This window comes from Triturus cristatus, chromosome 2_2, assembly GCF_964204655.1.
Source record: "Triturus cristatus chromosome 2_2, aTriCri1.1, whole genome shotgun sequence".
Taxonomy (NCBI): Eukaryota; Metazoa; Chordata; class Amphibia; order Caudata; family Salamandridae; genus Triturus; species Triturus cristatus.
The window spans coordinates 895,745,748-895,771,069 of NC_140582.1; the positions used below are offsets into that span (position 1 = coordinate 895,745,748).

A 25,322-nucleotide genomic window follows, 5' to 3' on the forward strand; every position below is an offset into this window, starting at 1 on the left:
ACCAATTCAGAATTTGGAAGGGTTGCCTAAAATAAATCCTTTCCAGATACTAAACTGGGATCCATTCAGAATTTTAGGAGTCCGAAAACCGTTTTTGACTCCGAAGAGGGAATTAATACATAGTGAAAAGCATTTTAAGGGTTACAAATGCTCAATTAGAGCATTTGCAGCCGTTAACTTGCTTGGTACATCTGCCCGTTAATTCAGCAATAAGAATGAACAGAATACTGACATTAATAACTGGAGAAACTTTTAAAAAATAGTCATAACTAACTCGCAAGTACTAGTAATGTTACAATCCTGTACCTGCCATGTATCAGAGAAATAAAATGGTGCCAAAATGGGAAGCATGGTGATAATATCGTTTTCCTCTTGTTAGCTAAATGTGATCCTTTTGTTTGCAGTATTATCTTTGGACATTCTCTAAAATATCTACATTAACAAAGTACATGAATAGTTTTTCTTGAGAGAGTAACCAATCATGGTGATCTCTAAATAAATGACTCCTAATCGGGGAAGAGTAACAGTGTTTACCACTCAACTACCATTAGATCCTATGGACCCAATTCACAGAACTAACTTAAGATAATATCCTAAACGTACTACTTTTGGTATTCACAGAAGGCATTTAGTAGTAGTAAAGTTAGGATTTTGTCTTAAGTCTCTCTTAAGTCTGTCCAAAGTTTGTCTTAAGTTTGTCTTAAGTCTGTCTTAAGTCTGTCCTATTAATTTTGGTATTCACTGAAGGCATTTAGTAGTAGTAAAGTTAGGATTTTGCCTTAAGTTTGACTTAAGACAGACTTAAGACATACTTAAGACAGTCTTAAGACAAACTTAAGACAGACTTAAGACAGACTTAAGACAGACTTAGGACAGACTTAAGACAGACTTAAGACAGACTTAAGACAAAATCCTAACTTTACTACTACTAAATGCCTTCTGTGAATACCAAAAGTAGTAAGTTTAGGATATTGTCTTAAGTTAGTTCTGTGAATCGGGCTCTAAGGGTTTGCTTCTGCCCCACTCGCCCAATCAATGCAAAATAGTTTCCCCATGACCATACCATATATTTCTTCCACTTTATTGCAAATCTTCTGTGTTTACCTGTGTTGTGTAGTTCCCACTATCCCAGACATCTGCATAGGCACCGAGACAGCCCTACCCAGAGAGAACACTTTTGTCCTACTTCAAAAAGTGATTTTCGGATCTGACTGCTACAGCAAGTATCCATGCTGCAATCTCAAAATACTGAATGCCAACCTCAACCACATGCTTGTATTTGTTTTCCCCAAGACATACCACAAATGTATGGGTTCTACACATCAAACTCAGTAGCATGTATGATCCTGCTTATAAAACAACAGTTCCTGAAGTTTAATGAACTAACCTTGTCCCCTGTAAGCAGAGATGCATAGTGCATTATGGCATACACATCTCATGAGGAAAGGCAAAAAAACGTAATTTAAAATACATATCATAACAATATTGCACTCCACCTAGTTATGTAAATAAAACATACTAATTTTCTGTCCCATCACAGCTGTCTACCAAGTCTTAGTCCAGGTATTTTTTTTATCCAAGAGAGAATACATTTGCACTATTGAAGTAAGGTGCCAAAAATTACACCACTGCCAATTGTAGCGTGTTTCAAGGAAAAAATATTTTGGGTAAAAGAGTGTAGACTTAAATTCTGAATCATGGATTGGGGTCAAGATATGTGTAAATATGACCTATATGAAGCCATAAGCAGGTTGTAATCCTACAGATTCCTAAAACTGACATGTTCAGAAAAAATGCTAACATAAAACACACAATGTTTCAACAATGTGCAGTGTTTATTGGCTATAAGAAAATAGTAGAATGTACATTTTCAAGGCTATTCACAAAGGTAACTTACACTTGTGAGTAGATTTTAAAGGTCGAATATAGTCTTAACCTACTGGGCAACTTTACAAATGTTTTCAAAAAACAATCAGAATGTAATATAACTCAAAAAGTGTGACTCACATGTCTCCACTCCAAGAAAAAGGGCATGGAGCCTAGTGTAAGCTATTAATAAAACAAAACAAAAATAAGATGTTGTACATCTAGCACCATTCATAGCCAACCCTTGGTATTTCAACACTATCCCATGGAAAAGATGGAGGTAGGGCCCTAAAATAAAACTGCATAGGAAATGCTATAAAATCGAACTAAATTATTTAAAATTGTTAAAATATAAATAAAGATAACTTGATGTTAATATTAATTTATAAAATAGTACAGAATATTTCATGAAACTTTAAAAAGCAAAATTTTAAAATAAATAATTAGAATAATAAAAGGTAAGCTCCAATTTCACATCAATTAATTATCTCAAGATTCAACTTCAGTCGAGGCAAACCCACCATTGGGAAACCTCCTTCTAGGCATTAAAACTGAGTATAAAAAGCCAGCTGTCAGAAAACATATAAAAGGAGTTTCCAATGTATTTATTACTGCGAGCGCTTGTGAGTACGAGTTTAAACTCAGTTTCCTCAGCAATGGGATAACAAATGTTTTCCTCTCAGTTTCATAAAATGAGCAGAAGAATAAAATATAAGAAATGGATTGAGTTGAGCACTTATCGCATGGACAGGGAGGCAGCTGGTTAAAAGAATATACTCGAGGCATGTAAGCAACCATTAAGGGAAAGAGATTCAGTCTCAGCATTATCAATAAAAAGCGATGCATGTTATTGTTAACAAATGAGAGATAAGAGACATCTCCATATGCCACCTGAGGGAGTGTGTAATAGGTTATCACTGAGGTTTTGTCACTTTCAATAATTATTAATGCATTATCGTCTATACTTAGGTTAAGGGGATTTATTTTTTTAATTTAAATTTCTTAAAAATAATGTTAATTTAATTCCCTATATTCACATTAATTAGATCGTTAAGTCAAAATAAGTTCATAATGCTGTTGGATTGTTCATTTAATTTAGTTCTTTATTTAAAACAAATACATAAATTAATTAACATTAATATTTAACATAAAATAACATGCATTTTTTTTCTAATTTCAATAAACCTTTTTAATTTTCATGTGGTGATCTCCAGCCAGACTGCAGAGTGACCCTATACTAAAGTATAGGGTAAATGCTCTGCCTGCTCCTCACTTATTGTGCCATGAGCAAATTGGATCCTTGTGGTTTTAGATTTTAATGTAGTATATTTCTAATAACACAACAGCAAAAGAAATGTGTGATGATTAACTGGACTATCAGGGCATATATATTTCCATTATACCTTTAGCTACCTATAAGAAATTACATTATTAATTGGAATGCATGGTAGTCCATCACAAGTACTAAGGTCACTATCTTGTTAGGTCCATGTCAAGATTTGAGTAATTTAAACCTGAGCTCACCCCCTGGTAGCTATGGCACAAAGCAGACAGGCTTAACTTAAAAAAATGTGTAATGCAGTTAAACATATCGAAAGAGTTAAAAAGTCAAAAACACAATGTAGTCTTTTTTACTGGAAATCAAAATTCTTCGGCAGGGCAATCAGCGGACTCCACAAAGTCAGATAGGCATTAGACAAGGTCCCCGTGAAACCATAGGCTTTGGTGGAAAAAGCTCTGAGTGTGAAAATTAGATTTCTCACCCATGGAAGTCCTCTCACTAGTTGGAGTTTTTGGCACCTTTGTACGGTCAAGATGTTTGCCTTCAGACTTACTGTCTTTATAGGAGCTCAGAATTCTCAAGCAGGGCAATAATTATCAGAAAAGAGTACCACAAAGCTGGACACCTCCTCCATGAGGTCTCACAGAGATGGATTTGCCATTCTAGTCCTATTTCTTCAGCCCAGCTACAAAGCACCTTGGGTAGACCAGTTTGGCTGGCATGTCCCGTTTCTTCGGGTGTCTGAAGTCCAAAAATCTTCTAAGTACTATGTTTTTCAGGGAATTTAGAAGAAGTCCAGTTAAACACAGGCAAGGTGTCTAGGACCTCAGGAAAAACACTTGGTGGTCTTGACTAACTCCAGAAGTGGCCACCAGCAGGGTACATGTCAGGTTGAGTTGCTACTGGTCAGGAGGGCATTTCAGGAAAAGGCCTGTGCAGCTTGTTGTGGCTCTGTAGCTTAGACAGCTCAGCCACAATATGCTCTTAACTTCTGGTCCTTACTTCTATAAGGAAATAATATACTCTCTTTCATAATCCAACATCATATTTGTCAAGTAAACACTTGTAGGAATTAATCTATATGTGGAAAAACATTTCTGTTCACTGTTTGCACTAAGCATTTCCTCAACAGTCTAAAATATTATGCAAAGTTCTATTAATGTTAGCATAGTTTTTCCATTCATTTTTAATATCTATTTAAAAATTAAGCACTATTGTCCTTAACTGCTGTCAGTGAAGGCTGGTAATTACCCTTCCTGAAGTTATGGGTCCAAGACGCAGGTGAAGGAACATAATAACAACTTAGGGAAAGTTAATAGGCGTTATTGCCCTGCAGGTAAGAGCAATAGGGGCAGTGTGAGTTTTTGGTGCTCCCTCAGGCTCTACGCAAATCCTGCAGAATGATAAATATCTGGCTAGGCTTTTCCCTTTGTTTCACTCTGATGTAAGAGAAATACCATCAGATAAAGAAAAAAACGATTTTTTCATTTTCTTCTTCCCTCGGGTGATTGGAATTCATTAAGATGGAGAGCAAGGACAGTCACCTAAGAACCTGCCATGCTTGAAGATAGGCTGAGGTCGTGGCACAGGGGAATGGAGCCATTGTGTACCCAAACCTTCTAGTGAGAAGCTGCCCCTTCTCCTGCAGTGCTCCATGTTTCTCCACAACACACCAGACGAGTCTTGGGAGCTGCTAGCTACAGGATGGTTCCTTTTTGGGGCCTGGCCTGTAATATTGCATATAGCCACAAACAGGAACATTCTGATTGGTTGGTAAGCTCCCAACATTCCAGAACATGTGTAAATTAAAAATATTGCTTTGCTAAGAAATTATTAGAGCTCTTAGACATATGTTTTAGGAAAATGATTTCCTCTGATTATATCTAGATGTACAAGAACGAGAATTAATTGGTAATATATGGAGAATGTAAGGGATTATTTTAAGTAGAAAACTAATGCTTTAATATCCTTCTTGTGTTTTTCATTTTTGTATTGAACTCTTGGTGCTTTACTTAATAATACATTGTTTGAACAACTAAAGGCACTTAGGTGCAATGAGCAGACCACAGTGGTGTTTTGATGTATTTCTCATGTAATTGGAAGGCAGTTGGGATTTGAGGAGAGAAGGGCAAGGTTATACTGTTCAGTGAACGCTGTACCCTCGCTCCATGAACGGGTTGGAAGATCACTGCATGGAAAACAACGTTTTTTCTGCACATCTGCTGCAGAGAGCTTGTTAATATAATAAAAGCTGTGTTTACAAAATATACTTTCCAGGGGTTTATAGTTTACTGTACTCAAAGAACTGATAGTGGAGCCCATATCACACTTGTAGCAACGGGACATTATAAAATAGAACAGTGATTTTACAGCTGCAACACATTTTCATAATGTTTCCAAATAATAATTTACTCAAATTTAGCTTTCATTCTAAACATCATAGTGTAGAACAAGACATGGCGGTTCTGTCTGCATATCTTCTTCGCATATTAAAAATAAAGCATTAGTTAGGCAGAACACATTTGAAACAAGAAGCTGGACTGCATAGTGGGGTAGAATGTTCAAGTCTAATGAGTGAATTCTGTGGTAGGACGAACTCTTTAAAGAGAAAATAAAGGGGGCAAAGTCACAAGACAATGTTAAATATTTAGAGTATTACAAAAGAAAGACCTTTGAGATGGGTTAAGTTCTCAGTGAGGTCATTCATTTCAGCAAGATTCCAAGGTACAACTTTGATCAGTAAATGTAATTTTCCATGGTCTTTATTGTGGTTCACGCAGGTGAGTTGCCTAGCAGGGATCCCAACGTACCTCTTTGGGCTGTAAAGATAATTTACAGGGCTTATGATGACGCATGAAGTTCCTTTGAACTATGCATGTCTTCGAAACTTAGAGTCTATAAATAGCATAATTATGGTCTAGATCTGTGAAGATTTCTCTTAATGTGTTATGCAAGTCAGGAAGTACCAAGTAATGACAACCTGAGGAGCTCCATATTGGTGAAGTATCTGGTAGATATATTACATTGCTATGGATAGGTCCAATAAGCATATATGAACAGTTTGGGGCCTACTTAATTTATACACCCAGTCTGACCTTTCCACAGGATGTCTTGTCATGGATCACTAAGGTGAGCATGTGTGTGTGTGTGAATTGTGTCTTTTCCCCTACCATTTTCCATATGCTCTGCCTCACCAACACTTCCATCTGGTGTAGTCCTCTCATAGTTGTCCTCTGGGAGTGGTAGGGCACCCAGCCGCGGACCCGACGAGCTCTTACTGCTTGGCGTTTCAGACTCCTCCAGACCGCTGTCGTAGCAGCTCTGCAATGACCCTTGGTGTGGGTCCTGAGGCTGACTCACAACAGAAAATGTCACTCTACGAAAGGGCTGCAAGAAGAAAAGATTCTGGATGTCACTGGGAAGTAAGGCTGCCAACAACAATTATGTAATCAGTCATAATGCGAGGAACCGAAAGTGAAATTACACTTTATCTGTTTATGAAAATACATTGATTCTATATAACACAAAATAAGTCTGTTTGCATTACGGCAATATAAGCATGGCAATCAAATGCATATATTTAGCTGGTAAGTCGTAGATCATTTGTGTTCCTTGCCCAACATATTGAGGGTTGAAGGGACATTTCAGAGATTTTTCTCCAGTACCACACACACAGATTCATAAATATTTCTTTGTTTGATAGTAATGTTCTAGGCTTTTGTAGGTGAGATGCACTTGTTCCAGTAAACATGTACTCTATAAGATGATATAAAGCCTTGTGTGCAACTACTCGAATAACAAATAAACAGTGCTCCAACACCTAAACAATCATAGTCACTCCTTCAGATAGCAATAATTAACCCTGGGTGGACAACTACGCTACGCTCGTGTAGTTTGCGTAGTTTGTGCTACTTCGGACTACGCAAATTGCACGTAGCACAGTACAAAAATGCATAGCGAGGTGTAGTTGGCATTTTTTGATCGCTCGCGGCCCTCAACGTCAAGTTGGCGACCGCGAGCGAGCAAAATGACATCCCGGTGAGACTTTTTCCTCGTTCGCGATCAGCAACATCAAGCTGCCGATCGCGAGCATGGAAAATAAACCTCTCGGTGAGATTCTCAATGCGGGAAGGTCAGGTTTCTCATTGCGACCGCTCGCGATGAGAAACTACCAGTCCGCGTTCAGAAAGCTGCTGCTCGAGTAAAAATCTACTAGAGCGGCCGAAAACGACAGCTCGCACTGTGCAAGATGCCGTTTTCAATGACTGCACAGTGCGGACAAGCATCCGGAACTGTGCAATCATCAAGAACAGCGCACTAGGCAGTTCGTGAAGTGTATCTCACGTAGTGCGAAGTGCACTTTGCGTAGCTACGCATAGAGCTACTACGCAAACTACGCCCAGGGTTAGCAATAATACTCACATTCGCATAGCAATAATACAGGCAGTATGCAAAAATGGTAGCTTCAAACACAATCCTTCCAGACGCATGCCTGGTTTATGTGATGTACCCGGCAGAAAATCATGTTTAGTTCTTGCTATGATATGGAGCCTCACGAATATTATCCTATAAGGCTAGAATAGGTCACAGGCGTTCTTTACAGTTACGCAGCTAACACAGACATCGTCAAGAATGATCTATTCATAAAAACAAGTCAAAAGAAGCTAGGTTCATGTGAACAAGGGCACTGAGTTTAGAAGGAAGTTGCTGTGAGTTCCAAGCCACCTCAAACTGCACATTGCAAGGAAAATGCATGTCTTCCACTGCAGAATGTTAAATTGAGAACCTCATGTTATTGTTTTTTCCAAGAAGCCGCTGTCCAACTGTCTTACACACTGGAGAAGCCTCACCATCAAATGCACTAGGATGAAATTTGAAAGCAGGTATCAGATGCTAATATGGCAGAATAGCGTTGTTTAATTCACGCGAGGTATGCAGTCAGCTCTCTTTATACACTGTAATCATTTTCTTTTTTTCCCTTTTGATGAATACCACTGAGAGAGGTCAAGAAATGGCCTGCCTCTAGATTCACTGGAGGAGTTGCACAATAGTACAGTACGAGCTTGAACAATAGTTGCCAGGTCTGCTGTTTCACTTGAATGATGCATCAAATCTAGAATTCTGAGTTTGATCTCATTGTCGGAGATTCAATTCTCAGAGGGTCCACTCAGCCTTTTGTCCATCACAAAGTTGATAAAAATGACTACTATTGACTAGCAGAATTAGTGTCTAGATGATACAGGGAGCTAATCTGCACTTTTCAAATATGCAGTATGTTAGAACTTTCAAGCTTTTACTGTAGAGTATGAAGCTGTTTCTCATCTATTTGAGGTCAAAATATTTAGTTAAACTGGCTAATAGAACATAGTACCACATCTACTCAAGGTTTTAGCAGTCGCAAATGGAGAATCAGGCCATTTGCGGCCGCTAAATGCCTTTTGACATGTACTAACCCTATTTTTTGAGTCAGTAACCTATCACCGAATCGCAAAATAAGGTTTGTGAGAAGATATTAGGAAGGGATGTGTTAAGGGTGTCCCTTCCTAAGAGCGAGTCTCAGAGGGATGTATAAATGCTGTGCGACTGGAATGCAGTCACAAAACCTTCACAGTTTACCAACAACTTCAAGTTGGTGGTAACCTAATCGCAAATGGGAAGGGGCCCCTAAGGAACCCCTTCCGATTTGTGAATCTGGGCACAAACATTGCTTAAGAGCATAGAAGAAAACGGGCCGCATTAAAAAAAAAATCTTTATTGAGAAAGCAATCACAGACATGGTGTTCTGCCGACCCCAGCATGCCATAATCCTTGTGATTGTGGCCATTCCCAGTGGGTCGCAACTTGTGACCTTCCTTTTGGATATTGATGAGGCAGATCCATTTACGACCCACTGGTAATCGTAAACAGTGTCAAACACACTGTTGTACCTTGCATTTTGTGACTTCCTAAGTGCGAGTCAAAAAAAGTCACAATTACGAACTTGCAAAATATAGCAATCATACATGCGACCCTTATTTTCTGCTATTCGCGACAAATTAGCACCTGTTTGCACTTATCATCCACCCTACACAGCTTTGCAATAAAAACTGGTAATGGCTCTAATCTTTATCCCATTTCCCTGCCATTGGTTTAAGGATATTAAGAGTAAAGTGCTGCAGGTTTAGATGAATTTGTGCCCTCATGTTGGCAGAAGGTGACTGAGGGCTTGACTTGTACCCTCATTGCAGCAGGACCAATACTGCCTGGGAGGAAAAGAGAGCATATGGACGGGCCCAGTGAGCCCAATGTTGCCTGGGGAGAGGAAGGGAGAACATGGTTGTAGATGCCAGTGGGCCTGTGAATGGATAGTGGTTGGGAGGAGGGTCAGCAAGCTTGCAGATCCCCAGGTTTCCTGCTGCTGGTGGGCCCATGGATGAACTTAGTATTGGGGCAGCAGACAGCATGGCCCTCATTGCTGAGTGGTGTGGGTAGAGAACATGTCCGCAGGCCTATAGGTGCCGGTGGGACTGCTGGTGAAGGAGGTGGTCGGGAGACGTAGTACCACATATCTGCGGCTACCCAGCTGCTCTTGAGTCAATGGGAGAATTATGTAGTGGGAAACCACAGGCAGCATAGCCGCAGATTGTGGGATCTGGGGAGTTCAAGCCTACTATGCCAATGGTGGCAGACTCGATAATGTCTGAGGCAGAGCGCATTTTTTCTGGCCTCTCAGAGCCCAGGTGCCAACGTGCCCTGATCTGAATTTAGCTGTGGTAGTGGTACGTAGCATGGCAGAGGTCCCCTTGGTACTAATGTGCAGGTTGATCCATGGAGGATGATGATGGTGGGGGTCAAAGGTCAGGCAGCATGCCTCTTGGTGTCCAGCTACCTGAGCCTGTAGGGACATGGGGATTTCTGGTTGTGAGAATGAGAGTCAGTTTGCCAAGAAGAAACTGCTACTAAGAGTTTCCTGCTCACCAAACAGTCTTTTCTCCACCTTGCTGGGAGGAGCGGTAGGCTGCGAATGAGGGAGGCAGGTGCACAGTAGTTAGTGGCCTCTTGGTGGCATCACTTGCAGCAGACTGTGATCAAATAAACAAAACAACTGCTGCTTCCTCTCCAGGTACTGCTGGGCCAATAAAAAGAGGGGTCATATATTTTGGAATCTCGTAGATATTTTTGTAAAAAAAGACGGGACTTTTTACAAAAGCGCAAATGTAGTCATAACAAAATCCTGGACGGTCTGTTTATAGATGAAATATTAAAAGTGAGCACAATATATACTAGGGGCAATTCACAAAGGCATGTAAGAGAAGGTATAAGAGTACACTTGTGCTACCATTTTATGTAATCCTAAATGCCTTTGTGAATTGGCTCCAGAACATCTAACTAAGGTAATAAAAAGGAAATATTTGGGTCATAAACATGTACAATCAGTGCAGAGTGAAAGGACTGTGACTTCTTTGCACTTTTGCTAATGGGGGGTTGGATGTTTCGGGCTGATACAAAAAGCCATGTAAGAGCACACAAAAGCGTACTTTGTCGAATTGCTTCCCATCATTTATTTTGGGAACCAGCCCCAGTCTTCCTTTGTCATCTTAGTAGGTGCCTACATATAAACTTTATTCTGTGCTAATTGAACAAAAAGAACCCAAGTGACATCCTGAATATTTTTGAAATTCTACTACCAGATTTTTAAAAAAGCATATTAATGGACCCTAATTTCTGTGATAATTTTATTTTTGCCACCATTGTTGGCCTTTCCTGGAGACATCAACATTCATCTTAAGAATTAGACCTTTGCCTCTATTAATCATATTTACGCCAATCGGCATTATGTCTTACCATTTCCTGTTTAAATTTAATACAATAAGAATTGCTAGTAACAAAAATGCAATGCTATTGTTATATGACTAAACAATCAGCCAATAAAAACCTTCAGTTAAAACAATCTTCGAGAGTTAAGGTGATGTGGAGCAGCAAAATGTTCCTTTCCACGCATTTAGGACTGAAACACTGCAAGCAACTCGGCCTGCTGCCTCTGAGTGATGGCGAGTGTATTTTATCCCAGATGCTACAAAGGTCAGTGGCCATTTTTTGGGCATTTATCACTGATTTTTTTTCCCTGTTTCCCATGGTCTTACTAAATCAGCTGTGGTAAGTCTACAATCTCCTTAAAGCCACACAGCCAGTCCCCTGTTTGTCCGCCCAGCGAGATCTGATGTTTTATCACGTTTTGCCTCTGCAGCCTGGCTTCCAATTTATGAGCAGGCTCTCTCCAAGGCTACTGCTCTCGCAGGCATGGCCATTCCTCATTCCAGGGCTCTTTATCTTTTCCTCCTTCAGTGCTCAACACTGCTTTCCAGGGCTCTGTAAAGAAACTCGAATGCCACATCATTCTTGAATAACTATTTCCAGTTATTAAACCTTCACGCATCTTTCTACCCATTTCTCCAAAGAACATTGTTTAAATCTTGTAGTCACACTTAAATCTTTCCATTCAGCTGTATTTTTCAGGGGACAGGGGGAGCCCTTGTCCAAGCTGCATTAAATCAGGGCCTCCCTGCTCCCCATCAGCAATGGCATTCGTAAAGAGCACTTGGTGAATTATGGTTCGCGAGTCTGTTGTGCCAGCTATACATTGTGGTCTTAACCATAACTTGCAATTTTCAGTACTTTTAAAAAAAATGTAATTCAATTCGTAATCCTAATTCCAATTTTATTATGGTTTTGAAGTAAAATAAAATTCGATATATATTGAGCTCTTGAGCTCCCAGGACCCTGGTGGAGCCCACCCAGATGTATCAATTTTCTGGGTGAGTGGGTCCCATGATCAATAAAAATGCCATGACACATTCCTGAGTCAGGACCCCTCAAAAACCTTATTAAATTTACCTAGGCAGGGCTAAAGATTCACAGTGTTTCTTTCACAATTCATGTGTTAGGCTTACCTTATCCCTTATTCTTTAATATATGACAGCAGTCCGTACCAGAATAGTTTCCAATGTTTGGATGTCTGCCAGTGCCGTAACAATATCTCAGGTAGTAGCGGCCCGTGGAGGAAGTGCCTCTGGGCGGTAGGGCTGGGCAGGGGCAAGCTGGTGGGTAGTAAACTCTGGCTCACAACCGACTGGAGTAATGTAAGTAAATAAATAAATAAAACAAAGTTCATTGTGCGCGCTGAAACACCAAATGCGTTTTAGAGCGCGCAATGACATTCGTTTCATTTATTTATTTACTTACATTACTCCGGTCAGCCATGAGCCGGAGTTTACTACCCCGCCCGGCCCACCACCCCTCGGCACTCCCTCCACGGCCTGCTACTGATCTCCGGTGGTGCGGGGAGGTGAGTTCCTGGGGGCCCCCACCGGCACTGTGCCCAGGTGGCGGACCTCTGGGCTGAGAGCTCCTGGCTGGGTCCGGAGCATCTTGTACTTTGCAGGGGGCCCCCTTAAGTTTTGTTACGCTACTGATGTCCACCATTGTGCTGAAATCTATTTACAGCAGAAATTCACCCAGATCCCTGGAAGGTGAAATGACCTGTTTCAATGCAGATTGCCATGAGCTGTGTATGTAGTTCATAGATCATGTTTTTAAATACTCTTAAAAGAAACGCTTGCTGTACATCCAATAACAGAATGAAACACACTCTCCAACCTTCTTTTTTATGGACATTCTGGCCTTATAACCTCCTTTATTGCCAAACATACTTACAAGTAAACATCAGTGCCAATTTGAGAAGGTGGTCTTCAATCCCGAGGCCCCTGAGGCTCTTCAAGACATCTCGCATTAACCTTAGAACATACACTATAGAGAAAACCCAGTTTAGATTGCTACATAATGCGATCTTCCGCAATCGTTTCATCTACACTGCACCACGCAGGAATGCCGCATGAGATTAAACTCTGGTGGTTATTGCACTTATAGCTACCCGAAGGGCTAGTCTCTAAAGGAGTACATCCATATATCCCTTAATGGGGGCACGTCTGTGCCCAACCTCTGTGCTGTTCTCTTATTGCGAAGCCAAGTCGCAGCCGCTTGCCGTATCCAGAGCAACGGCGGAAAAGATGTATGTCTGCTGCCATTTGTTTTCAGCAATATTCCAGGACTCTATCTCTAGGGATCATGTACAGCTCACCATTTATGTACCCACCTCCAATCCATTATACCTCTATTATTACATTATGTGCTTATACATTACGCAGGAAATAAATGCCTATTGTGCCATGTGTTAATAATTCACAAATGTAAACAATATAGTTTTCAAATATGATCTTGGTGCATACTGACACAATACTATTAGTGTTTAGGGGACAGAGACACGTTTTGTTTTGCTTTGAATTTGACATTTGCCCCTGAATTGGACCGGAAGTAGGCCCAAACTGGATTTTTCACTGCGCTCTTTCTGAACTAGATGTCTCAGCACAGCCCATTATGGACAAGAGAAGAAAGAAACGATGTAGGGCACCCCTCTGTCACTGCTGTGTTGGTCCAGGTGAGGCAAGGATGTGCCTCTGCGCCTCCTCGTCAGACGCAGGCAATCATGATAGTCTACATAATTGTGTTATTGTGTTTTCATTAAAAAAGTGGTCTTTCAATTAGTATCATAACTATTAAAATCAAGAGACAGCAGTAAAAGAAGCAATCTGAATGCGGCTTTGAAACTTATCTGCATTTATGTTTCTCCATGGGAGCATCTCTTTTTCAATTCACAACTTTTTCTCAGGTTATGTAATGTGCAGAAAACAGGCAATGTTGATGTAACAGTGCCGCACAAAAGCAAGTTATTAAAGTTATTATCTCTATTTTCATGTTGTATGTATTTCCAGTTATTATTATAGACAGTTTCTCTACAGTGTGCACATTAACTCACTGAGTCTGTTTCCAAAATCCCTCCACACTTATTAGAAACATCCATATCAGGTTCTCTTTTCAAGCTACAAAGAGGGCTAACAATACGAAAATTAAAAATTACACTCCCCCCATGTCTTTCACGCATGTATCAATAGCACTAAACAGCAGTATACACTTATCTTTCAGTTCTATATGTGGACCTTAATTTGAGCCTCCCCTTGTAACGAAATTGCTTGGGGGTCATTCTATTGGTATGTTTGAAAGAAAGCAATTCAATGGTGGAGTATCCTAAAAGGTATATCTAGTTAAGAGAGTGTTACTAATATATGTCAGCAGTTATTATGCGATACAGAGTGGGTGGGAGAAATATGAGTGCTCCTGTATAGTTTCTACTAAACCATAACACAAAGTGCATGTTGTATTATAAACATAAAGTAATTTCTGCGATTCCTTACAAAAGCTAGTTCTGGCTGTCTCCGTCCATTAGAACCCTCGGTGAGAGTGATAACATCCATCGCCTTTCATTACTCAGCCTTTGATAACCTGTAATTTTTCCTTGACAGCCTGAAGCAGAAATGCCTCATCCCTCAGAAATGGCCCGCCCGTGTGCATACCTCGGGCTCGACATTGTTTCTTGGGCGTGGGCGCGCCTGATGCCCTGAGGCACTTTGATTTCACCTCAGATTGTTTTGAGGCGGCAGGTCGCGTGCCGCGGGAATCTGCATAGGAATGAAAGACTATCAGATCGGGGAACCGCCTCTGCTCTCAGGGGTGGCGCAGCTCTTAGATTAGATGCATTTTATCTCCCAAGTGTGGGGTTTTACATTCCCAGCTCCAACAATCAACCAATCATTGACCAATATGTCATATCATGGGTGCCAATCGTATTTCAATGATGGCGGCAACACTAAGAGCACTGAGGGGCCTCTTATAAGAGTGATTCTATTGGTTGCTGCAGGCTCCAATGAAAATGACCCGGTGGCTGAAGAAACAGATGCAAGTGTGCTTAAAAGTAAACTTTTCACTCACTTCCCAACATAACATTTACAACTAACCAGCTAACTTGAAGAATCGTTTTCAGTTTTATGGCCAATCATAACTATAGTATATTTAAATTTGAGGTTGTCTCATAAGAAGTAAACTGCTACAGCATTGTTAAGAACTTTAACGCGCATACACAAGATTTAAACAAAATCTGAGCACACTTAGCATCGTCCCCATTTTAAAAAGCACCTGGGATATTATCACTTTTAAACAACTTTAATGTGAGCCAATGAATGCTTCTAATCGATTAACCTTACTGTTATTAAATCCTATATTTTTTCCATATAATTTGCTACCACGACTTTTACATTTTTTATTGCACTGCAATAGTGCTCGTTTTAAAACCCTCTGAAGTATTAAGAGGCTTAGGCAACGCAGCCTGGAATTAAAACGGGGACTTATAGTTTGCACAGACCTCTGCAGGTGGTTATGATACATCTTTGTAAAATTCCTAAAATCTAGATTTGCAGAAACCAATTGTGGAGCCAGTAGGAGAAGCATATGGAACTTAAATGGGGGTGACCGAGCTTTCCATCCTTCCAAAGTTCACAAACCTTTCTAAGATTGCGCACAGTAAGTTGTTATGTATGGTGGACAACCAAGTCCTTTTAGCATCATTCTTGACATAAGGTTCTTAGAACTGTACATAATAGGGAAACTGCAAGTCACTGTTGTGACCTGTGACCTTGTTGAGGCATGAGGCTGCAGGTTGAGTTGCCTTACAAAGGTACAGAGCTCAAAGGCGACCTGCAACATTGGTTTCATTTAATGTTTAGGGGTGAGAGAAATGTATGTAATTTTTACCTGCGGAGTTATGCAAAACTTTGGCAAAATTACCCAAAATGATGTGTAATAATGCAAAATGCAAATCTTTCATTTTGTGCTATTATTTTAGCGAAAAATGCGTCCTTCTGTCAATCTTGCCACAATACTCACTTCGCACTAAAACTTAGTGCAAAAACCTTAAAGCACCGCAACACAACAACTGCGTGCATTCTGTTGTTTCTGTGCGTTTGTGGTAGATTATTGCAATTCATTTGCAGTCGTTTTTAACTGTGAATGGTGCATAAATACGTGAAGTGGCATAATGGTGTATTTACTTAATTATGTAAATTTTGTTCAACAAGTCTCACGCAAAAGTCCCCAAATTACAGCGTAATGTGAATTTCTTCTAGTATTTTATTTTTTTAATGCATAGGTATTCATGCAGGACCCAACCCAGGGCGTGCAATGTAATTTGTTTTATTTATTTATTTATTTACTTAACTCCATTCGGCCATATGCCGTAGTTTACTACCCCCCCTCCCCCCACCCTGCCCCTCCCCCGCCCTGCTGCCCAACCGCCCCTCAGCACTCCCACGAGGAGCCGCCACTGACAGTGGACCACTGGGATGAAGATATATGACAAGGTTTGCATCCTGCCTTAGCTCGCTGAACTTGTCACTTAGCTAAAAACGTATTATCATCAATCTGCGATACACACAGATCTCTGTGTTACGTGGATTTACTAAAGCTTTAGGTCTGTGCTATTGCATGTGACTTTAACTTAGATACAGAGGCCTGCAGTCATTATGATAACCCACAAAAGACTACCACAAAAATGAAAGCTACAACGCACAGAGCCTTTTAATTACTGTTCGCTTTTTAAAAATCTTTTCATTCGTCTTCCTTTTTCCTTTCCCTGGTTGACCCATATTAATTCCTTCCTTCCTTCCTTCCTTCCTTCCTTCCTTCCTTCCTTCCTTCCTTCCTTCCTTCCTTCCTTCCTTCCTTCCTTCCTTCCTTCCTTCCTTCCTTCCTTCCTTCCTTCCTTCCTTCCTTCCTTCCTTCCTTCCTTCCTTCCTTCCTCCCTCCCTCCCTCCCTCCCTCCCTCCCTCCCTCCCTCCCTTCCTTCCTTCCTTCCTTCCTTCCTTCCTTCCTTCCTTCCTCCCTCCCTCCCTCCCTCCCTCCCTCCCTCCCTCCCTTCCTTCCTTCCTTCCTTCCTTCCTTCCTTCCTTCCTTCCTTCCTTCCTTCCTTCCTTCCTTCCTTCCTTCCTTCCTTCCTTCCTTTCTTCCTTCCTTCCTTCCTCCCTCCCTCCCTCCCTCCCTTCCCTCCGTCTTTCACATCTCTTCTTGCAGTTTCATTTAAACCCTTTTTCTACTCTAATCTATTTTTCTGACATTGCTTGCTCTTTCACTTTTCTATTCCTTCCTGCATGCCATATAGACAAATATACGTTTTATCTTCTTGAGGGGTTACAATCAGAACCATTATTCAGACTATTCATAATCATTTAAAGATTTATCACCTATTATGAACCAGTGCAGCTCTAAAGGTGTGACTCGAGCCTTCATCTGAAAACTGTAATTACGCCTGATCAATTAGTACTTCAGATGTTGATGACTTGGCTTACTTCATTATGCCATTCAAATGGCTTTAATATAACATAGCTATGTACAGTGATATCACTTAGTGCGTTAGAAAAATCCCATTTACTTTATCAAGGGCCTTATCCATTTCAGTTAAATAGTATTGCCAGAATCCCACTGACTATCACGCTCATTTTAATTAAACTCACTATGAATATGAAAATATAAATTCAAAACGTGGATCAGGGCTTTCCTCGCATTACGCTGGCAGCAAAATTAGTTAGTGCTTTCTGACACAATGTTAAAATCATTGCACTGACATGATTTTTATCTTGTAGTAGAAAATTAATTCCAGAAGCTTAGGGCATTATTAATTATGATAAAAGGCTTAGTTTAAGGAAATTCCACTAGGCCATCTGTGCTGTCAATCATGCACATTCCTCGATGAACCACTGACTCTGAGAGCTCTGCATACACACGCACACACACACACACACACACACACGCACGCACACACACACACACACCCATGAGCAGAGAGTGCACCTTTGAAAAAAACATCTAACTCTTTAGCAGTCCAAAGTAATGGCAGGTTGCATGCAAATAGTACGCTTCAGATGAAACATTGATGCATGTTCTATAAATGAACTCGATTTGGTATGAGATGCAAGTGTCTACCACAAAATTATACACATAATTCAAATTGACAGCTTACTTCTGGATATCGTTGACTACAGCATGCAAGACCAAAGGCCTGATTATGAGTTTGGCAGTCCAATGGACGGCCAAACCCAAGGTGGTGGTGCGGCAAGCGCCGCACCTGTGATCCGACTTCCGTATGATGATTACGGTGGACGGACCAACATTGGAACACTACAACTGCCAGGGATCTGCAATCCCTGGCGGTGATGCGGTCTGAGGGTCGCAATAAGCTGATGGTGCTGCTGTGGCACTGCCAAGCATATTACTAGTTTCCTTATCGCCAGCGCTCTCCTGGCGGTGATCATGTCATGAAAATGCTGGCGGTGAGGAATCTTAGGGGGCCTTACAGGGACCCCTGTTCCATCAGGGCCTGTGGATGCATGCAGGGGGAATATGGTGTGCCCCTGTCTGCATGCATCCCCTGTTCCAGCATGGCATGGAGTTTATAGTCCATGACATGCTGGAACACGCTGTGGTGGTCCCATGGCGCCGCCTTTCTAAGACTCTCCTGAGAGACTTTGAAAGGCAGCTCCGTGGGCGAGCTGCCACAGAACTGCCTGCCCGGATTACAATTTGTAATCCGGTGGGCAGCTAGCTGGGGAGTTTGGCGGTGTAGGTGTGGGGCAGTGGCGTGCCGCCCTGCTCCCACACCACCAACCTCATAATCAGGCCCGTACCATTTTTCTATGGGACAGAATGAGTATTTAAAAGTCTGGCAAACATCTCTGAAGGATTGCATCTTAGAGTTAAATGTCATGCATGTGTTTTATTTTAATGTTTATCATGTGCAGACTGTTGCGAAGTCAGGCAGATGCCATGTCCAGATGCCAAATATATTCAAAGAGTCCACTGGTGTGTTTAAGAGGTGATAGAGATTCTTATTATCAGGTGTCAAAAACATACTAATTTCCATGTGTGGTTAATATTCTGACTTTCTAAACAACATCTATTAAACTTTTTTAATTTATAGAGTGCAGTGATTTGGCTTTCATGTGCCTCCAACATTGCCAAGCGCGAAATATAAAGAAGCGCGCACTTAGGACTCGGCCCCCCGGGCACCCGGTCGCGCCCCTCCCCTTTGGTGGTTATTGTCCTTGGAGAAAGCGGGATTGCAGCAAGAAGTACTTCCGGGTCAGCAGCGACGTGACGTCACTTCCGTTCAGAGCCGGCGCCTCGAGGGGTGAGAGGGCGTGGGCCTATTTAGGGCAATTTGCCCTTGTCCTCGCCCTCTTTCTGACTGCGCCGGCCCCGGTATGCAGGGGTCTCCTGTAATCTTATAGCGTGGTCTCATGACGCCAGGGAGAAATTAAGAGCCACAATTATGGTTAGATGCCCTGTTAAATTTAGGCCAAGTGCTGGGAAGGCTGGTATGGCCTGGCGTTGCCCTGGGTAGGGGGCCTGCTTGTTGATGCAGCCGAAAAATGGGGATCGTGGGGTTCACTGCAAAGGTGGGCACAGGTATACCTGGGATCCAGGAGAAGGAATCCAGGCATTTGAATCCGACATGGCTCCGAGCCGGAGGATTGGTAGGAAATGAAGGATCCAGGGGTTGCCTGGTGGTGGGGAGGGCGAAGGGCGGTCTGCCCTGGTCCCCCTTGTGGCGGTAAAGAGGCCACATAAATTGCCTTTACATTGTTAAGGGGAGTCCTCCTGCATACTCCTTAGGCCAGCACTGAGGTGGAGAGACGGTAAGCTCACCCCAGAGAGAACAGGACACCGGCTGGGGGCAAGGGCGCCAGTTTAAAATAGGGCATGGGGCTTCCGCCCCTGGTTATTCCCTACGAGCCCCGATGGGCAGCCTGGTGGTGGAGGGGTGGGCCCCTCAGGTGGCGGACAAGGACCAGATGGCAGGGGCTCACCCCTCAAGGACACAGGTGGGTTGCGCCTTGCGTGGTTCTCAGTTGGTTGGGGGACGCGAGCCAGAAGGCCCCTTAGTGCTGGAGCAATTTTATTAACGATTGAATTTGATAAATCCATATCGTATTAAATTGTATGAATTATATATTGTCATGTTTGTGTGATGATTTGTAATAAACATGGCCTTTTTAACCCACAGCTCTGGTCGTCAAGCATTGCTTTGTGGGTTTGGTTGGGGGCAGGGCCGGGAGCCATCCTGGGTGGTACGAGTCCTATGCCAAGCGCGAAATATAAAGAAGCGCGCACTTAGGACTCGGCCCCCCGGGCACCCGGTCGCGCCCCTCCCCTTTGGTGGTTATTGTCCTTGGAGAAAGCGGGATTGCAGCAAGAAGTACTTCCGGGTCAGCAGCGACGTGACGTCACTTCCGTTCAGAGCCGGCGCCTCGAGGGGTGAGAGGGCGTGGGCCTATTTAGGGCAATTTGCCCTTGTCCTCGCCCTCTTTCTGACTGCGCCGGCCCCGGTATGCAGGGGTCTCCTGTAATCTCCCACCCACCCGTCCCTAAAGTTAGAGCTTGGGGAGGTGTTGCATGTGGAATATTCTAAGCGGCGGTAAAGAGGCCACATAAATTGCCTTTACATTGTTAAGGGGAGTCCTCCTGCATACTCCTTAGGCCAGCACTGAGGTGGAGAGACGGTAAGCTCACCCCAGAGAGAACAGGACACCGGCTGGGGGCAAGGGCGCCAGTTTAAAATAGGGCATGGGGCTTCCGCCCCTGGTTATTCCCTACGAGCCCCGATGGGCAGCCTGGTGGTGGAGGGGTGGGCCCCTCAGGTGGCGGACAAGGACCAGATGGCAGGGGCTCACCCCTCAAGGACGCAGGTGGGTTGCGCCTTGCGTGGTTCTCAGTTGGTTGGGGGACGCGAGCCAGAAGGCCCCTTAGTGCTGGAGCAATTTTATTAACGATTGAATTTGATAAATCCATATCGTATTAAATTGTATGAATTATATATTGTCATGTTTGTGTGATGATTTGTAATAAACATGGCCTTTTTAACCCACAGCTCTGGTCGTCAAGCATTGCTTTGTGGGTTTGGTTGGGGGCAGGGCCGGGAGCCATCCTGGGTGGCCGGATTGCACCGTCATACCTTTAACATCTATGAAAGAGTTTTTACACTTTGCCACTACTTTTTCTCTCAATACTAACTTCGTATTTATGCAATGTAATAATCTATTCTAATATCTCGGGTTTCAGTCAATATAATATATATCGTTGTATGCAATTAGACTTCACTGGACAGAACTTCACATTCAATTTTATACAAAAATATCATTTAAATAGTTCACAGAATTAGAAAAATCTATCTATCTATCTATCTATCTATCTATCTATCTATCTATCTATCTATCTATCTATCTATCTATCTATCTATCTATCTATCTATCTATCTATCTATCTATCTATCTATCTATCTATCTATCTATCTATCTATCTATCTATCTATCTATCTATCTATCTATCTATCTATCTATCTATCTATCTATCTACCTATATATCTACAGAGTGTAATATGCTATTTATTACCATTGTTGAGTGTGGCAAGGGGCTATATGAATCACAAGAAGCGAAGCCTTGAGTGATTCATGATGCCCCTCCCTTCAATTAACAATAATATTAAACTATACATAATACTTTACACATATGCATATATCATTTACCTCATTCTATTTTTATAACATGTACTTGTTTAAAAAAAGTTATTTTATCAGAAATGGACAGTAAGAAGTAAATTTTGTGCAGCAAATTATAATCATATTGAAAATACCTTTTTAGGATGAGGAGGGCCGTTTCCCTATGTAAAACAATTGTAACATGCAATCTTGAGTTAGTAAAAAAGCGCTATCCGTTGTCAAATTTGTGGTATTCTGCTAATAAACTCAAATTAGACTTTTGCACAGTAGCAATAAATGCATGAATATGTGTTGAATAGTGCAGTATATTATTATACTTACGACTGAATTTTCATTGGAAAAGCGTTCTTTTGTTTTGCTAGTAACTTTGGTGCTGTTTGTTGAATCTTCATGAAATTTTCCAAACTAGTTTGCTACTCCCTTCAGGTGCTGTTTGGAAAGTTTTGGGATGATTCATCAGGCAGGGGCTGAGAAAAGGGGGTGGGGGTCCCAAAACTCATTTTTACTATGTAATTCTCCAGAGGGATTTTGAACACAACTACAGCCCAAACCAATGAATGGAATTACACCAAATTTGGCAGAAAGCTAGATATTGGTCAAGAAAGAGTATTTTTTGTAATTTTGTGTAAATATGTTCAGTAGTTTTCAAGTAATTTAAAAAATGTAGGTATATCTAATGATGTGGGGTGGTCCATGGTCCGACAGGTCTCATGGTGAGATCTGATTGGCTGCCACCACTTCAATGAGGAAGAGGTGGCAGCCATCTTGGGACTCCGAACTCGGCCAGAGTCCCAAGAGCAAAATTTCAAAAATGCAAGAGGGCAGGATAGGAATACCCTGACCCCCTATGCTCTGGTGATCAAATATTTGTAAATTGATTTTGCCGCAAATTTGTGAAGGATCCATGGCAACATCTTTAAAAATAACAAGCGCAGTCTCACACATTTGTTTTTCTTTTGCCCCCTGGGTGGGCCAGATCCGGGGGATTCATAACATTTATATGCTGTCTCCCACTTTGAGCCCCGGAGAACCCATTCCCTGGGGCCTAGCCGCAAATTTGCAAGGTCGAGGAGTCCCAGAGGAGCGGTCTGTGTGCCTACTCCTCATTTAAAAAGATGCAGAGCTCCAGGGCATGGGGTCCCTGGGGCCAAAATCAGCCTTGGAGGGGGATGTGTGCCCCCTCCACTTTTAGAATAAGCCCAGGCCCTGAGAGATGGTGTCCCCGGGGTCGAAATCAGCCCTGGGAGGGGGATTGAGTGCCCACTCCCCCTGGTGAGCCCCAGGGGAGGGGGTCCGTGGAGCCCAAAATGGCCCGGGGAGGGGCCACATACCACCTCCCTAAAAAAATGCATCTGGGGATGGGGTCCCCAGGGCTAATATCAGCACAGGGAGGGGGACACGTGCCCCCTCCCCTCACTAAATGTGATGGATCCCTGGATATGGGGTCCCTGGGGCGAAAATTCGTCAGGGTAGGGGATGCATTCACCCCTCCCTCTTTAGAATATGGCCGGGCGCTAGGAGATGGGCCCATGGGGCCGAAATCAGGACGGGGAAGGGGGGGCTGCATTTCTCCCTCCCCATAAATATAATGGTGGGCACTGGGGGATGAGGTCCTTGGGGCCAAAAGTGGCTAGCGGAGGGTTATTCCATGCCCGCCCCTAGAAAATGCACTAGGCCCAGAGGTATGGGATCCCTGGAGCCAAAAGTGGCCCAGGGAGGGGACGCATGGTTTGGCTGCCGTTGGAGGTTTACCGCAGGGTCTGGCCAGAAGGCCATGCCCTGGGGCCAACCCACGCCACACACAGCCAAAGGCCGTGTGTGGCAGTGGTTGGATTAACATATGGTAATTTAATATTACTTTATGTTAAAAATAACTCGAAATTCACAGAAGAAGATTACGGTCATTGGGATGCTATAGTTAGAAAATAGAATTTAAAAAAACTTTAGAAATTCATTAAAAAAACAAAGGTTACAGGAACGTTATAGTTAGGTTCAGATTTTACACACACAAAACCATAGAAGTTCAGCAGTAAGAGTTAGAGTTACCTCAAGTAACTATAACTTGTGCCCTAAGGTAACTATAACCGCATGGCAATATATGCCCATATTACACATTTACCTGTGGCTCATAACACATTAATTAGAGCTAATGTGATAATAAACACACTTTCACACATTTATCACTACAATGAAAAGAGCAAATATTAGGATGGTTCAACAAAATTTACATTAGAAAAACAATGATATCCGCTTATCACATTGCATGCAACAAATAATTTACAGACTTCAGCAATGTGATTGTACCCTATTGCTCAAATTTAATCAGTTGAATCCTGGTTTGGGTTCAATACTTTCTTTAAACAAATACACATGAAATAATACCATGGCATTAATACTATATGACAATGAGTATAATATGTTATTTATTAATATTGAGGGAGATGCATCTTAACCCACTTGAGGCTCTGCCTCTCAGGAGCGATGTTCCATATCCCCACTAATGGCAAGAGCTCTGATCGTGTGTATATGTGTGTGTTTGTGTGTGTGTGCATTGTGTGTGTGTGTGTTTGTGTGTGTATGTGTGTATATCATGCAATAGAAAATGTTGGATATTGATTGCAGTACATGAAAAGTTATTTCTTACCTAGAATGTATGTGTTTGTAATGGTATTTAGATGCAATTCCAAGTTGCACTTCCGAATTGCACCTAGATTGCAGATCGGATGCTTGTTAGTCACTAATAAATTGCAGTTCCTAATGACCTTTTATGTAACTGCATTAAGTCTCCCGCATGCAGTCACAGGGTAAAAATGCAATTTGAATTGTGGGAAATTGCTAAAAATATGTTCTAAATGAATAACGAGAGTACAAAATGACCTATGGAGTAAGTCATCTTTCCCGTAATGAGCACAAGTTTTATCGCTTAGAAAAGATTAAAAGCTTGGAATATGCCACGCCATGCGAGTACAGTGATCTACAGAGGCAGCCAAAAATGAATTACAGGAAAGGTAGATGTAAAAATGTTTTGAACTTTTGATGAGTACATAGAAAGTAATATTTGCTGTACTTTCAAATTACCTGTTCTGTTTTTCTTAGGCTACTTTTAGTTAAATGCCCCTTTTTAAAGGTAATTTATTCTTTTTTTGCTTCCATATGAGTGAACAATATCACTTAGAAAAAGGAGTATACAAATGTGTGTAAGTATGCACAAAAACCCCATCTTATATTGCAAGAAACCAACTTACACACATGTGCAAAGAAAAACGTGAGCTGTTTTGCAAACCAAGAAGTCTACTTCACGGTCATAGATTACTCTTTAACTATCATGTGAATGAGCACTTAAGAAATATATTAATGATCTTAGACAGCTTTTGAGGGCAGCTGCGAATGGAGCATGGCCCCGTACAAGGACCAGGTTAGTCCCACTGAAAAGTTTGCCTTCTCAGTCTGGCGCAAAGAGTTCCGTTCAATGTGAAGAAGGCCGTGAGAAGAAGAACGAGCTTTCCGGACAGTTGTCACTGTAGTGCTAAGAGCTGGCCTGGTGGCAGAAGATGTCGTCACAGTAGCATGAAATGCCAGTCAGGCATCATAGTCGGTCATTGCTGGAGCTTCACGTTAGCAGTCACAGCAGGTTGTCGCTGTAGCAAAAAGTGCAGATCTCACTTTGCTGGTCATCTCTGCTAGTTGCAGTAGGAAAC

General features: G+C 42.0%; 1 protein-coding gene across 3 annotated transcripts in view; it reads right to left on the reverse strand.

Moving 5' to 3' along the window:
* The window catches only part of PCDH7 (protocadherin 7), an 810,835-nt gene that overhangs the window by 513,069 nt on the left and 272,444 nt on the right, over window positions 1–25,322 (reverse strand). For all 3 annotated transcript variants that reach the window (XM_085642302.1, XM_085642303.1, XM_085642301.1), the window contains exon 2: window positions 6,319–6,535. In XM_085642302.1, coding sequence (XP_085498428.1) covers window positions 6,319–6,535 — 217 coding nt within the window. The remainder of the gene's footprint in view (window positions 1–6,318; window positions 6,536–25,322) is intronic.